Source organism: Molossus molossus, unplaced genomic scaffold (assembly GCF_014108415.1).
Source record: "Molossus molossus isolate mMolMol1 unplaced genomic scaffold, mMolMol1.p scaffold_m16_p_10, whole genome shotgun sequence".
NCBI lineage: Eukaryota > Metazoa > Chordata > Mammalia > Chiroptera > Molossidae > Molossus > Molossus molossus.
This window is the reverse complement of record NW_023425345.1, coordinates 84,211,723-84,227,672: the sequence shown is the minus strand read 5'-3', so window position 1 is coordinate 84,227,672 and position 15,950 is coordinate 84,211,723. Positions and strand designations below refer to the sequence as shown.

The window sequence follows — 15,950 nt, the reverse complement described above, 5'->3', positions numbered from 1 at the left end:
ATATAGTTATTTTATATATGTTACATTTGAAAATATTTTTTAAATAAAATCCTGTCATGTCAATAGATATATTACTGATTTTTCTCTATTTGAATTTTATTATGTTTTTAGAAAATTGTATGGGATATTATTAACTAATGTCTTACTAATGTTTAAATTTGTAAATGATGGAGGTATTGTCTATAATTTTTCTCTGATGGAAATTACATTAACCTTTATTAATAGGTTGGTTGTATGAAATAAATGAAAAATGGTAATGTAATTCATTGTACTTATTTAACTGCCTTTTTATAATTAACATAGAATGGAAGACAGTAAAATTTTGATTATTGTAGCAGCATTGCACATAGTTTTCAGCAGTAATTTGACTTGTCAACATTTGAATTAACCTTACCCAACTTAATGTCTTATCCTGTTCTTCCTGCCCTGGGCCATACTACCTTGTTTAACACATCAAATACTCTGAACATAAGCCCTTAAAACCTCAGTAGTCTTATACTTCCATAGCACCACATACTATAGTTATATGAGAGCACATTAATGCAGACTATTCGTAATAAATTTCTGACATTTATCATAATTGCTGAAGATAAAAAAAAAAAAGGCACATAGGGGAGCTAACGAATGAGTCTATATGTGTATGTAACTGTCAGTGATATAATGGTGGTTGTGGTTGGTGGTGTGGTTGGGGATGTCTGAACAAAGACTTGAAGGAAGTGAGGGGGTGAGCCATGCAGATGTCCCTGCGCAGAGGGAACAAGTGCCGAGGCCCTGAAGCAGGCGTGCACCATGTATGTCTGAGGAACACCAAGCCTTGGTGGCTGGAGCAGAGTGAACAAATGGGGCAGTAGTTGGTGATGAGATCGGAAAGGTAAAGGTAACCAGGAGCCATATCATATGGGGCCTTAAAGTTCTTTGTAAGGACTTTGGCTTTTATTGTAAGTGAGAAGGGACAAGAAAGAAAGTTGCTGAAGATAGAAGTGATATAATTTGACTTAGGCTGTGTCTGCCATAGGAGGGGTAAGAACCAATGCAGGGAGACCTATTATGACTATTGCAATAATATTATTAACAATAATAACATTTGGAGAGGTGGTCGTAGCTTAGAGCAGGGGAGTTATTAGATGTAGTCAATTCTGACCGTATTTTGAAGGTGATAGAAATAAAATTTGCCAACAGGTCAGATGTAGGATGTAAGAGGAAGAGTTGTCAGGATGTTTAGTCTGGACACTGGGAGGGCTGTGGAGAGGGCCGGTTTAGTGATGACCAGGTGGTTAGTTAAACAAGGCATGTCAGAGTTAAGATGCTTATTAGATAGGTGGTGGAAGTGGTAAGTAAGCCTTGTATATAAAAGTCTGAGGTTCAGGAAGACAATCTTGGCTAAAGATGTAAATTTGGGGACCATGTGCAAAAAAATGATAGTCGAAATCATGAAGCTGGCTGAGATCAAGGGAGAAAATACTGGTTAAGAAAATAAACCTAGCCCTGGCCGGTTTGGCCTAGCGGTTAGAGCGTCGGCCTGCGGTCCAGAGAGACCTGGTTTTGGTTCCCGCTAAGGGCATGTACCTTGGTTGCAGTTTGTCCCCGGCCCTGGTTGGGGTTGTATGGGAGGCAGCCACTCAATGTGTCCCTTTCACGTTGATCTCTCTCTCTCTCTCTCTCTTCCCCTCCCACTCTATCTGAACAAAAAATGGAAAAATGTCCTTGGGTGAGGATAAGAAAGAAAATAAACCTAAAGACTGGGCCCTGGAATAATAGTTTTACTTTAGAGGCTGTGGAGATGAAAAGGAGCAATCAAAGGAGAGTGTAAAGGAATGGCCAGAAGGATGGGAGGAATACCAGGAGCATGTGGAGTTCTGAAAACCACATGGACAGTGTCATCAAGGAAGAGAATAAACAGCTGTGTTCAGGGTTGTATTCAATGCTGCTGCTATGTCAGTATGACCACTGAAAATTGACCATCGGATTGAACAGTGGTCATTTTGGGTTCAAAAGAAAATGGTTTAACATGAAGTAGAATACATGCAGACTCTTGAGGAGTGTTTTCTGTGAAAGAATGAGAAAAATAGAGTGGTTGCTTGAGGGGAAAGAGCAGTGATGAAAGTGTTTTTCTCTGTAAAATGGAAGAAATAATCATGGTTTTGTTAATAGGAAGGCCAAAAAGAAGAAACCATGAATGAATGAAGCAGGGGAGGGAGAGAAGAGCCTTCCGGAGCAATAGCCTTGAGAAGGCAATGTGATGGCGATGCAGTGCTCCAGTGGAGTGGTTGGCCACAGGGGCACAGAGATTTCACCCGTAGTAACGGGACGGAGGTGGAATGTGTAGATGTCCTGATGGCGAGAACCTGCAGAATTTCTCTACTGATTGCTTCTGATTTCTCAGTAAACAGGAAGCAAGGTTCTCAGCTGAAAGTGAGGATAGGGGAAATGTATTAGAAGTTTGAGGAGAGAGTAGAAAAGACAAAACTTTTTATCTGGAAGAATGAACAGACTGGGAAAATGTAGTGTGATTGTTGAGCTGCACCAAAGCCCACTTGAAATACATATTTCTATATGTGTTTGTGTGTGTGTGTGCGTGTGTGTATAATGTATGTATGAGAATTATACTTTGAAAGTAGTCTTATCTGGTTTAAAGAGATGACTGATACTCTGGGTGTTACATATTCTAGCCACTAGGAGAAAGTGGCAGTTGTTCTCTGCTTTTGAATAAGGAAAAGATTTTATCTAATGACATTTCGGTCAGTCATAGCATATGACTTCTAAAGCCCACAGGTGTGTGCACTGGCATGTACTCTATATCTTGAATTTAACTTGTAAATATGACAGCTAATGGTGTTTCCCCCTTCATTGATTAAGATTAGGCTTAGCTGTCAGAAACATCTGAAAAATGGTGGTAAAATCAAAATAGAAATTTATTTCTCACTTGTGCAATGGAATTAGGAGAAGCCTGAATCTAGACCATTGCACAGATGTTGCCTTCATCTGCCTCATCCAAAATGGAGCTTTAACTTTACATCCACATTCTAAACAGCAAGATGAAGGCAGAAGGGGCAAGAGGCAAGGAGCACATTCTGAAGGATAGGCAGGTAAATATTGTGGGGGTGCCCTGTGGAAGAAAGGGAGAAGAGATACTGGGGACATCTCAGCCTCGATCACATTCTCCAGCTATGCTGTTCGCTCCAGAGAGCAAGGCTCAAGATTCACATCTTACCTTTAAAAACATTTCTTGACTGGCATCCAGGAATGGAATGAATGAAGACCAGAAATTGGATATTTATGACCAAAAAAAGCAGAATTTCATCCAGCACTTCTCCCAGATTGTCAGGGTGCTAACTGAGAATGATGTGGGGCACCCAGATACAAGAGATGCTGTTGTCCAGCTCAAGGAGGTCCTGGAGTACAGTGTCACTGGAGGCAAGTACCAGTGGGGTATGATGGTGGTTATAACATTCCAGGATCTGGTGGAACCCAGAGAGCAGGGTGCTGATAGTCTCCAGCAGGCCATGACTATGGGCTGGTGTGTGGAACTGCTCCAAGCTTTCTTCCTGGTGTTAGACAACATTATGGATTCATTCCCCACCCGACAGGGGGCAGATCTGCTGGTATCAGAAGCCAGGCATGGAAGCTCTATTGCCAGGAGCAGCCTATATACCTGAACCTGATCGCACTCCTCCTGCAGAGTTCCTATCAGACAGAGATTGGACAGACCCTGGGCCTCATATCAGCCTCACAGGGCATTGTGGAAAGAGATACAGATCTGCTGTCAAATATAAGATAGTATTCTACTCTTTCTGCCTTCCTGTGACCACTGCCATGTACATGGTGGACATTGAGAGGAGAAGGACCATGCAGATGCCAAGAAGATCCTTCTGGAGATGGGAGAGCTCTTTCAATTCAGGACGACTACGTTGACCTCTTTGGGGACTCCAGTGTGACCGGCAAGATTGGCACTGACATGCAGGACAACAGATGGAGCTGGCTAGTGGTTCAGTGTCTGCAACGGGCCTCTATGGAGCAGCGCCAGATCCTCCAGGAGAATTATGGGCAGAAAGAGGCCCCAAGGGTGGCCCAGGTGAAGGCACTCTGTGGGAGCTGAATCTGCAGGCTGTGTTCATGCAGTATGAGGGAGACAGTTCAGCCATCTTATAGGTTTCATCAGGCGGTACTCTGCCCCTGCCCCTAGCCATCTTCCTGAGGCTAGCACACAAGATCTACAAGCAGAAAAAGTGACCTAGAGACTGCCAGGATGGGGCGGGGGGCTCTCAATAAATTACAATAAGTCCTTAAAAAACACCAACAAACGAAAAACATTTCTTGAAATATGCACATGGCTCTTCTGTCAATATTCCACTAGTCACTTGACTGCATGTAGATGCTGGAGTTAAGTGGAAATTTAGCATTTATTTCGAGTTGTCATGTGTCCAGCTAAAAATCCATAGTTTTATTATAGTGGACATAAGAGGGATTGAATATTAGAAAAATATACAACTGTCTTTGCACAATGATCATTCTTTGTTAAGCATTGTTTTGTAATCTTTTATAATCTATACCCCTTTAGCTGAGAAGATTTTGTTGAACTTTACTTTTTCAGTTTGTTTATTAACAAAACCAAGTTATAACCTTAGTTTACAAATATAAAATTGTAATATTAAAAGGACTTTTTAAATGATATACCACCTTTTCTGCACCCCCATATTGGAATCAGTGATTTAAAGGAATGAGTAGTCAATTCAACTTAATTATGATTTTCCCTTTTACTTTGTAGGTGCTTCAACACTTTCTCAACAAACTCATTATATGAATATACAATCGAAGATTCAGATTTTAGAAGAGAAAACTAAAGAGGCTGAGAGAACAGCTGAACTGGCTGAGGCTGATGCTAGGGAAAAGGATAAAGAACTAGTTGAGACTCTGAAGCGATTAAAAGATTATGAATCGGTATGTATTTTTATCTTGCCCATCAAGGAGCTTAGAATTATTCTTGCGCCCACTGTTAGACTGTTCTATGCCATTTTCTGCATACCATTTAAAAACATTCCTGAAGTATCTTATGATAAAGATTATCATAAGTGTTAGCTAAAGGTTATACTAAACTATTCAAACATTTGAGTAGTATTTACTTCTTGACAAGATATTGTTTCTAACTGTTTGCCCAGATAACCAGCTATGGTGAGGCAGCAGGATTAGATTCTTTGTAATTCGTGTCATTGTGCCACCATATAGACGTGACACCGCCGGTTAGTCTGAGAAAGGTTATAGCAGGAACAGTGTTATTGCTTACCATGCCAACACAGCCTTATTTTGCAGTTTTTATATTTTAAAATCTGATTGCCACTAAGTCAGACAACTAATGACTTACATATTCTAATGTTATGGCTTATTGACCCTTACTATTTCTTTTCTGTATTTTGTGAAGTATTTCACATGTAATTTCTGAGTCACTGCCGTTAGGGTGCTGTGGTGGGAAATTTCAACTCTTCCATTATCCTTCATCATTATTGTTGGACTTGTTTTTTAAAAGCACAGTATAAAACACAGTTTAGTGATGTAAACTTTAGGTATATGTACTCTTCCCCTCAGATTTAGTAAGAAAATGAATTCATGAGTTTGATAACTTATTCAAATAAATCATGTTATATTTAAATTAGATTGGGTATTCTTTTAGGGAGTATATGGTCTAGAAGATGCTGTTATTGAAATAAAGAACTGTAAAAACCAAATTAAAATAAGAGATCGAGAGATTGAAGCATTGACAAAGGAAATCAATAAACTTGAGATGAAGCTCAATGATTTCCTCGATGAAAATGAGGCTCTGAGAGAGCGCGTGGGTGAGTCATCCATTTTGCTCAATCCTGATTGTCACGTCATTTTCAGGTTTTCTTTTTGATTGTTTATTATTATTTTTAAATAGCTGAATGCTTTTTTTCTTGTTCAAATAAATTCTTCTGTAAAAATGTTTAAAACAAAAGTGGAGCTCCTCTGATGGACGTGGGGTTGGGGATGTGGTGGGGTGGGGAACGGTGGGCGGACAGGCCTGGAGCACTGCTTTATCGCGGGATCTCTGCAGTAATACTTGCTGCTTTACAAAATGAAAGTCTGCTAAGTTAATACCACGTATTAGAAGTTAACCCTTTATTTTGTTTTTAACAAAAGTAAGGTCTACATGACCCATGTCAGTTTGTAAAATGCTGTTGTTTTCTAAGAATTCCTTAGGACATTTAGATATACTGTCCTAAACCCTTTCAAGACTTTTAAAGTATTTGACTTTGGTGATTTAGGCTACTTAAGTTTTTCTTTGGTTGAGTATTTTAAGGTTACTATTGATTCTAGGAAGTAATTAATAAATGTAGCTTGAGAGTTTATATGTTGATTTTAAGAAATAGTTTATTAGTGAATAGTACTAGTTCCAATCTAAATTGCTACTTTAAAATGAAAATAATAGTATAATGATTTTATTTAACTTGGTAAATACCAATTAATGTTTTCTTAGAATTAACATGATCATCTGTAAAAACTATTCTCCAGAGGATGGAAAAATAAATATTTTATGCAGATTATTTATTTGTACAAAAGTGTCTAACTGGGACCCAAGTCGTGCTAGGACCTTAAGTTAAACTTTTGTTGATAACTCGAATTACCAGATCACAGCCAACTTTAACTTAGAAGTTCCTAAAGATGACTAAGCCATCCAGATGGCTGTCACAAACAGCTGACTTTCTGTACTGTACAGGCTGCAAAATTTGAGACGATCTTGATATCTGGTTTTCAGAGCATAGCTGCTTAAGAAATAGGAAGTTAGGAGACACACACACTGAAGCATAAAACTTTTTAGAGTTTAAAGTGAAAGAGAGTTTATTAGTGAAACACTGAGCAGAGAGTGGCTACTCCACAGGCAGAGCAGCCAATATTCTTGGTATTGATATTAAATAATGATTACTGTGTGCCAGCCACTGCACTAAGTAATTTATTTGGCTTGAGTTGGACACACACACACACACACACACACACACACACACACAGTATTATTCCTATGATTTAGTTAATAGTTAAATGTGGAAGTTGAACCCACGTCTCTTTTATTCCAAAGCTTATGTTTTAAATTACTACATTTATAGTACCTCTATGACAGCCAAACATGAAGAAGACAGATCCTAAATGGTTTTTGTCAGGATTTCCATTAATAATTGTGATAAAATTTGAACTTGGAGGGTTACAGTTCAAACATCAGGGAAATTCTTCTACAAAATATACCCTATTCTTTAGTGATGCTGAATTAATAAATTATAACCAATTGCTTGGTGATAACTAGATACTAAATGAAGTTTTTTAGTTTATTTGGACATTAACATGGTTTTAATCCTATTACTTTCTATTTCAGGCCTTGAACCGAAGACAATGATTGATTTAACTGAATTTAGGAATAACAAAAGTTTAAAACAGCAACAGTACAGAGCCGAAAATCAGATTCTTTTGAAAGAGGCAAGTGAAGTAGTCAGCTGGTTATTTTTCTGGTTGAACTAAAGAAAATGACTAATTGTTTATACTTTGTAGATTGAGAGTTTAGAGGAAGAACGACTTGATCTGAAAAAAAAAATTCGCCAAATGGCTCAAGAAAAAGGAAAGAGAACTGCAAGTTCAGGTATGCTCAGTTGTTCCACACCTGTAAAGGAATCACTGGGGAAAGAATGCTCTGCACCTGAAGTTTCCTGAATGTCAGAAACTGTCTCTATTATTGTGGTTCTACACATTTAATAAATGAAAATAGTGGTCTGATGAAGATTTTATAAGTCAGTGTCCTTGGGTTCAGTTCTAATTATGAAACCAGTAATAAAAAAACTAAAACACAGTAAAACAAATGAACAAAAACAAACTTTCAGAATCATGGAGTTTTGAAAGATGCGTAGTAAAGTCTCTGTTAATTTGTAAACAACTCCAAAAAGTAATAATGTTTATGTTAATATATGTTACTAATAATATTTGTATCTTTTTAAAAAGAGTTATATATTAAAACTTTATACATTACTCTTTATTACATAGTGTTTTGTTGAATAAAATTTAACTGTTTTTTGTCTTAACATGATATAAAGATAACAGTTGGTTAAATGTCTTATATCTATTGAAGATCATAGAGAAGAAATTTATTTTTAACTTAGTGTAAGTCTATAACTACCTATGAATAATAGATTTTTTTTTTTAGTTTGTTTTGCTTTTTTAGCATTTTGGTTTCTGTAATACAGAAAAAAATTTCTAGAAGACCAAAACTTCATAATTTATTAGAGTATTAACTAGTTTTCTCATTATTTTTGATGCTTGTCACTTTCTTTATATGTGTCTTTTAACTATTTTAATGCTTGTTAATACTTTCATATTTAGAACAGATAAGGAATGATAGAGAAGATAAAGTTTATATTAGTTTCTCATGTTAATATCTTATTTAAAGTGAGTTAAATCAGAAGGTTATATAGGCTACATGTGGATCAAGGATTTTGGAAATCATTATTCTACCTATTTTTTTAGTTAAAACTTGATTCTAGTTTTTAAGAATGAAAGTATTGAAATTATAAGAGAGTCACTTTTTGTCTAATTTGTTATATCTTTTTTATATAGGATTGACAGTTGAGGACCTGAACCTAACAGAAAACTTTTCTCAAGAAAATAGAATGGGAGAAAGAAAATATGATTTCATGAGCCTCAAAACTATGAATGTAGCACATTCAAAGGTAAATAGTACTTGGAATGGCAAAGAAAAATATCAGTTTTTTCATTTCTGCTCCATTATCTATTTTGGACATTGCTATTTATTTATTTATTTATTTATTATTGGATTTTAGAGAGAGGAAGGGAGAGGGAGAGAGATAGAAACATCGATGAGAGAGAACATTGATGGGCCACCTCCTGCATGCCCCTCACTGGGTATCAGGTCCACAACTTGGGCATGTGCCCTGACCAGGAATCGAACCAGCGACCTCTTGGTGCATGGGTTGATGCTCAACCACTGAGCCACCCTGGCCAGGCTTATTTATTTATTTATTTATTTATTTAATTTTCATAACTAAGCAGGGTTTATTGCCTTTTTACAATATTCAAGAATCAATCAAGTAACTGGGATAATTACCAAAAAACAGTGCTTACCATATCAAGTACAAGTGTCCTAGTGACTACAGAGTACTTTTCATTTGTTCCTAATCTTTTCCTTAATTTCTTATTAAGCTAAAACCATGACTCACCTATTAAAGGCAGTTGTTGACAGAGCAAGTCAAAGAGTCAAAGAAATTGTATCTAAAATGTAGATTAATTAGCCATGGATATTCCACGAATCGCAACATGTATGGAAGAAAACTGGTCTTCCCCGTCAACTGTGGCTCTTCCATGTTCATCTGGTGAAGTCCTATTCTTCATGTCCCGTTTAAATGCCAGTGCACCACCTGGCAAACCATGTTCCGTCTTAGATTCCTCTCTTCCTGCTAACTTTTCACATTCAATCATCACTAAACCATATCACCTAGACCTCTGCACTGTCTCTGCTTTATTTTGCTATTATCAACTACCCTCATCAAACATGGCTCTTTCACAGATGCCTTTCACAAGGGAGGAAATACCACCAACTATTACTGTTTTCTCCTAAATTATTAAGACTTTTAAAGCAAAACAAATGAGAAACATAGGCCTAGAAAAACACCAACATTTAAATTGAATAAATTCAGCTTTTGGGTGAAAACTTCATAATGGACTGATGCTAGTCTAAGAAGGAAAAGCTTCCTTTCCAGTCTTTTTATGTGGTTTCCTTCTATCTGTCCTCTACATGAGGGGGCAGCAAACTAGGGCCCACAGGCCAAACCAACCTGCCATCTGGTTGTGTAAATCAAGTCTCATTGGTACTCAGTCAAGCCTGGTCACTTCCATGTTGTCTGTGACTGCTTTCTCACCACAAGGCAGGCTTGAGTAGACACGACAGACCACATGGCCTAAAATCAGGCCCTTTGCAGAAAATGCTTCCTGATCCCTGCTTCATACCACAACCAGTGAGCCCTCATTAAATCTAATCTTGTTGCCCTTCTGCTTAAAATTTTCCAACAAATCCCTGCTATGAATATTGCTGGCTCCCTACCTTAGTCTTCATTCCTACAGGAGAACTACAACTGTATTTGGACAGTTTCTGTCCTCATGCAAAATAGAAGTGGTATCTCCACAGCTTCAAAAAGAAAAATGATTATACTAAGCTAAACACAGAATCTAGTTTACCCCTAACTGATTTAGCATTGAGCATGTGATGTAACCCAAGCCTATAAAATGTCAGGAGAAGTCTACTGCAAGTCTCGCAATTTTCTTCCTATCGTGGCATTATTTACACTGGCCAGGATGTGGAAGCAGCATAGGTGTCCTTCGACAGATAAGTGAATAAACAAGATGTCCCCAAAACATGTATACACACTGAATAATTATAAATCCCAATGGGTTGAATCAGGATTTCTTTTTTCAGAACATGTTTCTGGTCTCCTTCCTTCTGCATTGTCAGATGTTTGTTGTTGATTGCTGTGAAATGTCTTCATTAAGGGAAATGTTTATTCAATTAAAGTTACCTTTCTTCCTCCTCTCCATCTCATTGACTGTAGGTAGAGCTGCTCCACTATTTAGTAATAATGACACCACTTGCTCTTTGTTTTCACATTGAGCAAGTGAAAGTGGTGTGAGCCCATTCCTATTTTTCACTTCCAAATTTGCTCTGCATGAAAGCAGCTTTTCCACTATAGCCATGTTGTGACCAAGGACAGCATAATGCAGAGCAGTGTTGCCGTTGATGTTCGCTACGTCTGGATAAGCGCCATTGTCCAGGAGAATGGTTGCGCATTCCTCTCGCTGGTGTTTCACTGCCTGAATCAGCGCTGTCTCGTTATCGTCACCGATGTCCAACATGCATTTTATTTTCACTAGGAGATGTACCACGTTTGGATGGCCTTGGGCACAGGCCAAATGTAGAGCAGTCCTGGGGGCTACGGCAGAGGGAGGGCAGTCTGGGCTGGAACTCTGTAAGGACACCCGGGATTTGCAGGGTACCTAGAGTTTTTGCTGAGTTGCAGCCATAAAGGACAGTGGCCAGTGTGCCCCTTCCCAGAGCTGTGGGGAAAATCAGGAGCCTCCCCACCTCAGAGATCCAGGCTTATTTATTTTTTAATAGTAGTTAAATAAAAGAAAAATATTTTCTTATTTAAATATGTTCATTCAAAATTGATTAATGAGACATTATTTATTCTGAATACAGATTAGGAGCTCAGATAAAGTAGCGCTGCTGCACAGGAAGGCCTCATTCAGTGTTCCAAAATCTTATCAGAAAGAGGCAGAAGAGAACATGACCATAGGATCACTATCAAAAATGTTACCTGAAGTTCGGCATAGTGTAGCAAGTGAAGTGGATCCTTTTGTCTCCTTAACTAGACATTCGTCTACACAAGCAAATGATAATAATACACCTACAGAAACTATTACAATAAGGGAGATTTTCAAAGCACCATGTCTACAATCTTTAGGAAATCTGCAGTCATTAGTCAGTACATTTAGTAGGGAGAGTCATGAAGGAATAAGTGACTTCCTGTACTCTTTTTCCGACGACTCTATGAAGAAAGTGTCAGGAAGTCATCAGGCACCTGAGAAGACAAATTTCACACAAAAAAGCAATTCATCTTTACAAGCTTCAGACTTAATGTGGAAGTTATCAGTTAGGCAAAAATCTTCAGTACTTTGTCAAATTCATGATAATAAAGCTGAGATGGAGAAATTACAAGTAGCAACATCAGAAGATGAGCAGGTTCATAGCCAAATAAAATATGCTGATAGCAGTTTGAAAGAAGATCAAAGAAAAAGTGAAGTACCCTTACAGGCAGAGATTTTGAAAAGTAAACTTAAAGTTCATTTTTCAGACCCTGTGCCTATTATTGCACAATCAAAATGATCTCAGATAGATCCACTTGAAAATGTTGCAGAACAGCTATGGCAAGAACTAGTATTTCTCAGATATCAGGTGAGCTTTCCTCCAAATTGTATTCCTGGGATTGCTTTTTATTATCACTTTTTTTTTTATGACTTTTCTAACAAAGTTCTAGGAGTAATTATAAGATTTTTAAAAATGTTTACACATTAACATTAATTTTTGAACGTTCTGTTTTTTAAAAATCTAAAAATGCAGTACATTTGATATGAACTCCTTGACTTTGCCTCATTTATTAAATATTTCTCCAGAATGAAATCATAACATAGGATTTATTGATCAGGGAAGCACAGGGTAGAAATACAGAAATAGGGTTTTAATGTCATAGAAGCCGGGCAGAACAGGTCGTGTGAACATTAAAAGAGATGATTGTGGTACTAAGACAAAAAAATTTCATTCTATCTGTTTGCTTTTTGCCATGGGTGTTGGAGGGAGGGAGAAGGTGGGAGGAGGACCCCTGGCTGTTTTACCATTTAGATTGTATTTTATGTGTATGACTGCTATTGTGTCTCTATAGCTTGTATTAGGTGTGTTAAACCTCAGTTGATCAAACTTTCTTAAAACTTCAAAGCTAAACTATTGTGTTTTTTTGTAAAATAATTAACTTTATTTTCTTTGTTTTATTCAGAGTGAATTTCTTTCAAGAGAACTAATTGAAAAGGAAAGAGATTTAGAAAGAAGTAAAACAATAATAGCCAAATTGCAGAAAAAATGTAAGTTACTATTATCTCTTATTTTTCTATACTTATTTATCCAATACTGACAATCATGGGTCTGAAAGGACTTTAATACACTCTGTTTTCTAATCTATTTTACCCTTAATTGCCTCCGTAAGGTATAAACATTAGTCTCTCTCCTTCATCCATTTGACTTGCTATATTCATAGTCAGTGAATGTTTATATTCTGAATATTTTTGTGATTATAAATAAATCTTTTATTCTGTTTTGTTCTCTAATGGAAGTAAACAGATTTTTTAAAATATTTAATATGAGAGCGAAGATGGCAACGGGCAGGACTGGAGCATGGGTGAGTGTGAGTGTGTGAGAGAGTGTGAGAGAGAGTGTGAGTGAATGTGAGCATGGAAGACCAACCTTGAGCAGTGCAGGGACATGGGGCAGAAGGTTCCTGTGCTGTGGACAGAAAGCAGAAGGCTGTGTGGTAAGCGGCAAGCCAGCGAACTTTCCCCAGCGCGGCTGAGAGGCCCTGCCATTTTGGAGAATCCTGGGTCTTCCCTGGGAGGAGGAAACAGGGAAATGCTGGGGCCCAGCAACCTGGGTCCACCAGAGCTCCCTGCACCATCCGTCCAGTGGACTCAACTGTGTTGGCACGGTCAGCACACAGTGGGTGCCTGCAGCACTAGCAGAAACCAGCTGGGAGCCAAAGTCCCAACCCCAACAGCAGCAGTGGCTTGCTCAGGCCTGCAGGCTCTAGGCCCAGGGCAGCCATAGGCACCAGATTCCAGGCCCATGGTGGCGCACACCCAGTCCAGGACCCAGGCCTGTGGCAGTGCACACCCAGTCCAGGACCCAGGCTCCAGGCCTACAGCAGCGCATCAGCAAAGACTGATCAAGAGTGGTGCCCAGACCAAGCAGCAGGACTAGGGTAGCTGAGACCTGCCCCTGACCACTGCAGCAGTACAGCTGGAGTGGAGCCCCTCCCCCAGCAGCAGCAAAATCCCAGGTGCGGAGCAACTTCAGCCTCCAACAACAGTAAAGGATTGGGACCTGAGAGCATTCCCAGGCAGCAGCAGCAGCAGCAACAGCAGCAACAACAGTAGTAGTGCGAACGGGGAGCTGATACTCGCCCCCAGCAGCGACTGATCAGGAGCAGAGCCCCACCAGGAAGCAGGGTCCCCCAACAGTTCACCAGCAATAACCACGTACCCCAGCAGCATACCAGAGGGACGCGTGAACCCGGAAGTGCACCAGTAGAACCCATGAACCCCAGCAGCATACCAGAGGGACCCACAAACGCCAGCAGTATGCCAGTGGAACCCACACACCTCAACAGTGTACTAGTGGAACCCCACATACCCCACCAACATACCAGCAGGTCCCCCACACCCCAGCAGGGCATCAGACAAACCTGCGCACCCCCTGGCAGCAGCAGCACATATCAGCAGCTAAGACCCATCCCTAGCAGCATCAGCAGAAACCGGCGCCCCAGCCCAAGCAGCAGCGAATCTCGGCGAGCCAAGACCTACACGACAGACTAAATCCAGCCGCCAGGTGTCAACCCTCCAGGACCCACAGCAGACAAGAGGAGCCATACATCAAAACAGGCTGGGAGGCACAGCAGCCTTAATTGACACACACTGACCTGTCTACACATCCTAACATCTCTCACCAGACTTAGAACTACCAGATTGCTAAAATGGTGAGACAAAGAAACAACACCCAAATGAAAAAAAAAGAGGAATAACCGGAAATGGAACTACAGGAACTAGAAGAAAGCAACTTTTCAGACAAAGAATTCAAAGCAATGATTATAAGGGTGCTCAGACAATTTGGTGAGAACTACAAGCAACTTAATAAGAATTATGAAGAGCTCACTGGGAACCACTTCAGCTTAAAAAAAGAGGTAGAAGCTATACATAAAAATCAAAAGGAAATAAAGAATGACATAGCTGTTATGAAAAATATCTTGGAAAGGTTCAATAGTAGATTAGAAAAAGCTGAAGACTGAATCAGCGACTTGGGAGAAAAGGTAGAGAAAAACACCCAAATAGAGTAGCAAATGGAAAAAAAGTTTAAAAAGCAGGAGGAGAGTTTAAGGGAGCTGTGGGATAATACAAAACATAACAATATTCGCATTATAGGGGTACTGGAAGGAGAAGAATCAGAAAAAGGAATAGAGAACCTGTTTGAAGAAATAATGGCAGAAAACTTTCCTAAACTGGTGAAGGAAAAAGTCACACAAGTCTAGGAAACACAGAGAGTCCCAAGCAAGATGAACCCCAGAAGACCCAGAGATAGACACATCATAATAAAAATGGCAAACATTAAAGACAAAGAAAGAATCTTAAAGGAAGCAAGAGAGAAACAGAAAGTTACCTACAAGGGAGCTCCCATTAGACTGTCAGCTGATTTCTCAATAGAAATGCTGCAGGCCAGAAGGGAGTGGCATGTAGTGTACAAAGTAATGTAAGACAAGGGTCTGAATCCAAGATTACTCTATCCAGCAAGGCTATTATTCAAAATTGAAGGAGAAATAAAGAGCTTTATGGATAAATAAAAAGACAAAGGAATTTACCACCACCAAACCAGCACTGCAAGAAATGCTGAAGGGACTGTTCTAAGAAGAAGAAGAAGAAGAAACAGAGACAGAGAAAGAAGAACACAGGCATAGAATAAAAATGGCAACTAATAACTATCTGTCACTAATAACTTTAAATGTAAATGGTTTAAATGCTCCAATCAAAAGATATAGGGTAGCTTATTGGATAACAAAGCATGACCCATATATATGTTGTCTACAAGAAACTCACCTCACAACAAAAGACTCACACAGGATGAAAGTGAAGGGATGGAAAAACATTTACCAAGCAAACGGAGAATAAAAAAAAGCTGGTGTAGCAGTACTTATATCTGACAACGAGGGCCATAATAAGAGACAAAGAAGGTCACTACATAATATTAAAAGGATCAATCCAACAAGAGGATATAACACTGGTAAACATATATACACCAAATATGGGAGCTCTAAAATATATTAAAAATTTTCTGGAGGACTTCAAGGGAGAGATCAATAACAATATGATCATAGTGGGTGATTTTAATACCTCACTTACACCACTGGATAGATCTTCCAGACAAACACTTAACAAGGACGTAGAGTCCTTAAATGACAACCTAGATCAGTTGGACTTAATTGATATTTACAGAACATTTTACCCCACAGCTGCAGAATATACATTCTTCTCAAGTCCACATGGAACATTCTCAAAGATAGACCACATGTTAGGAC

The 15,950-nt window shown here is 38.9% G+C and overlaps 1 protein-coding gene and 1 pseudogene across 1 annotated transcript in view; both read left to right on the top strand.

Annotated features, from left to right (window-relative positions):
- CEP290 (centrosomal protein 290) overlaps positions 1–15,950 on the top strand; it is a 101,058-nt gene that overhangs the window by 17,233 nt on the left and 67,875 nt on the right. The window contains exons 13-18 of the mRNA XM_036251095.1: positions 4,766–4,938; positions 5,666–5,828; positions 7,379–7,479; positions 7,552–7,639; positions 8,608–8,720; positions 12,612–12,696. Of these exons, the coding sequence (XP_036106988.1) occupies positions 4,766–4,938; positions 5,666–5,828; positions 7,379–7,479; positions 7,552–7,639; positions 8,608–8,720; positions 12,612–12,696 (723 nt within the window). The remainder of the gene's footprint in view (positions 1–4,765; positions 4,939–5,665; positions 5,829–7,378; positions 7,480–7,551; positions 7,640–8,607; positions 8,721–12,611; positions 12,697–15,950) is intronic.
- On the top strand, positions 3,249–4,230 carry LOC118623476 (annotated as a pseudogene).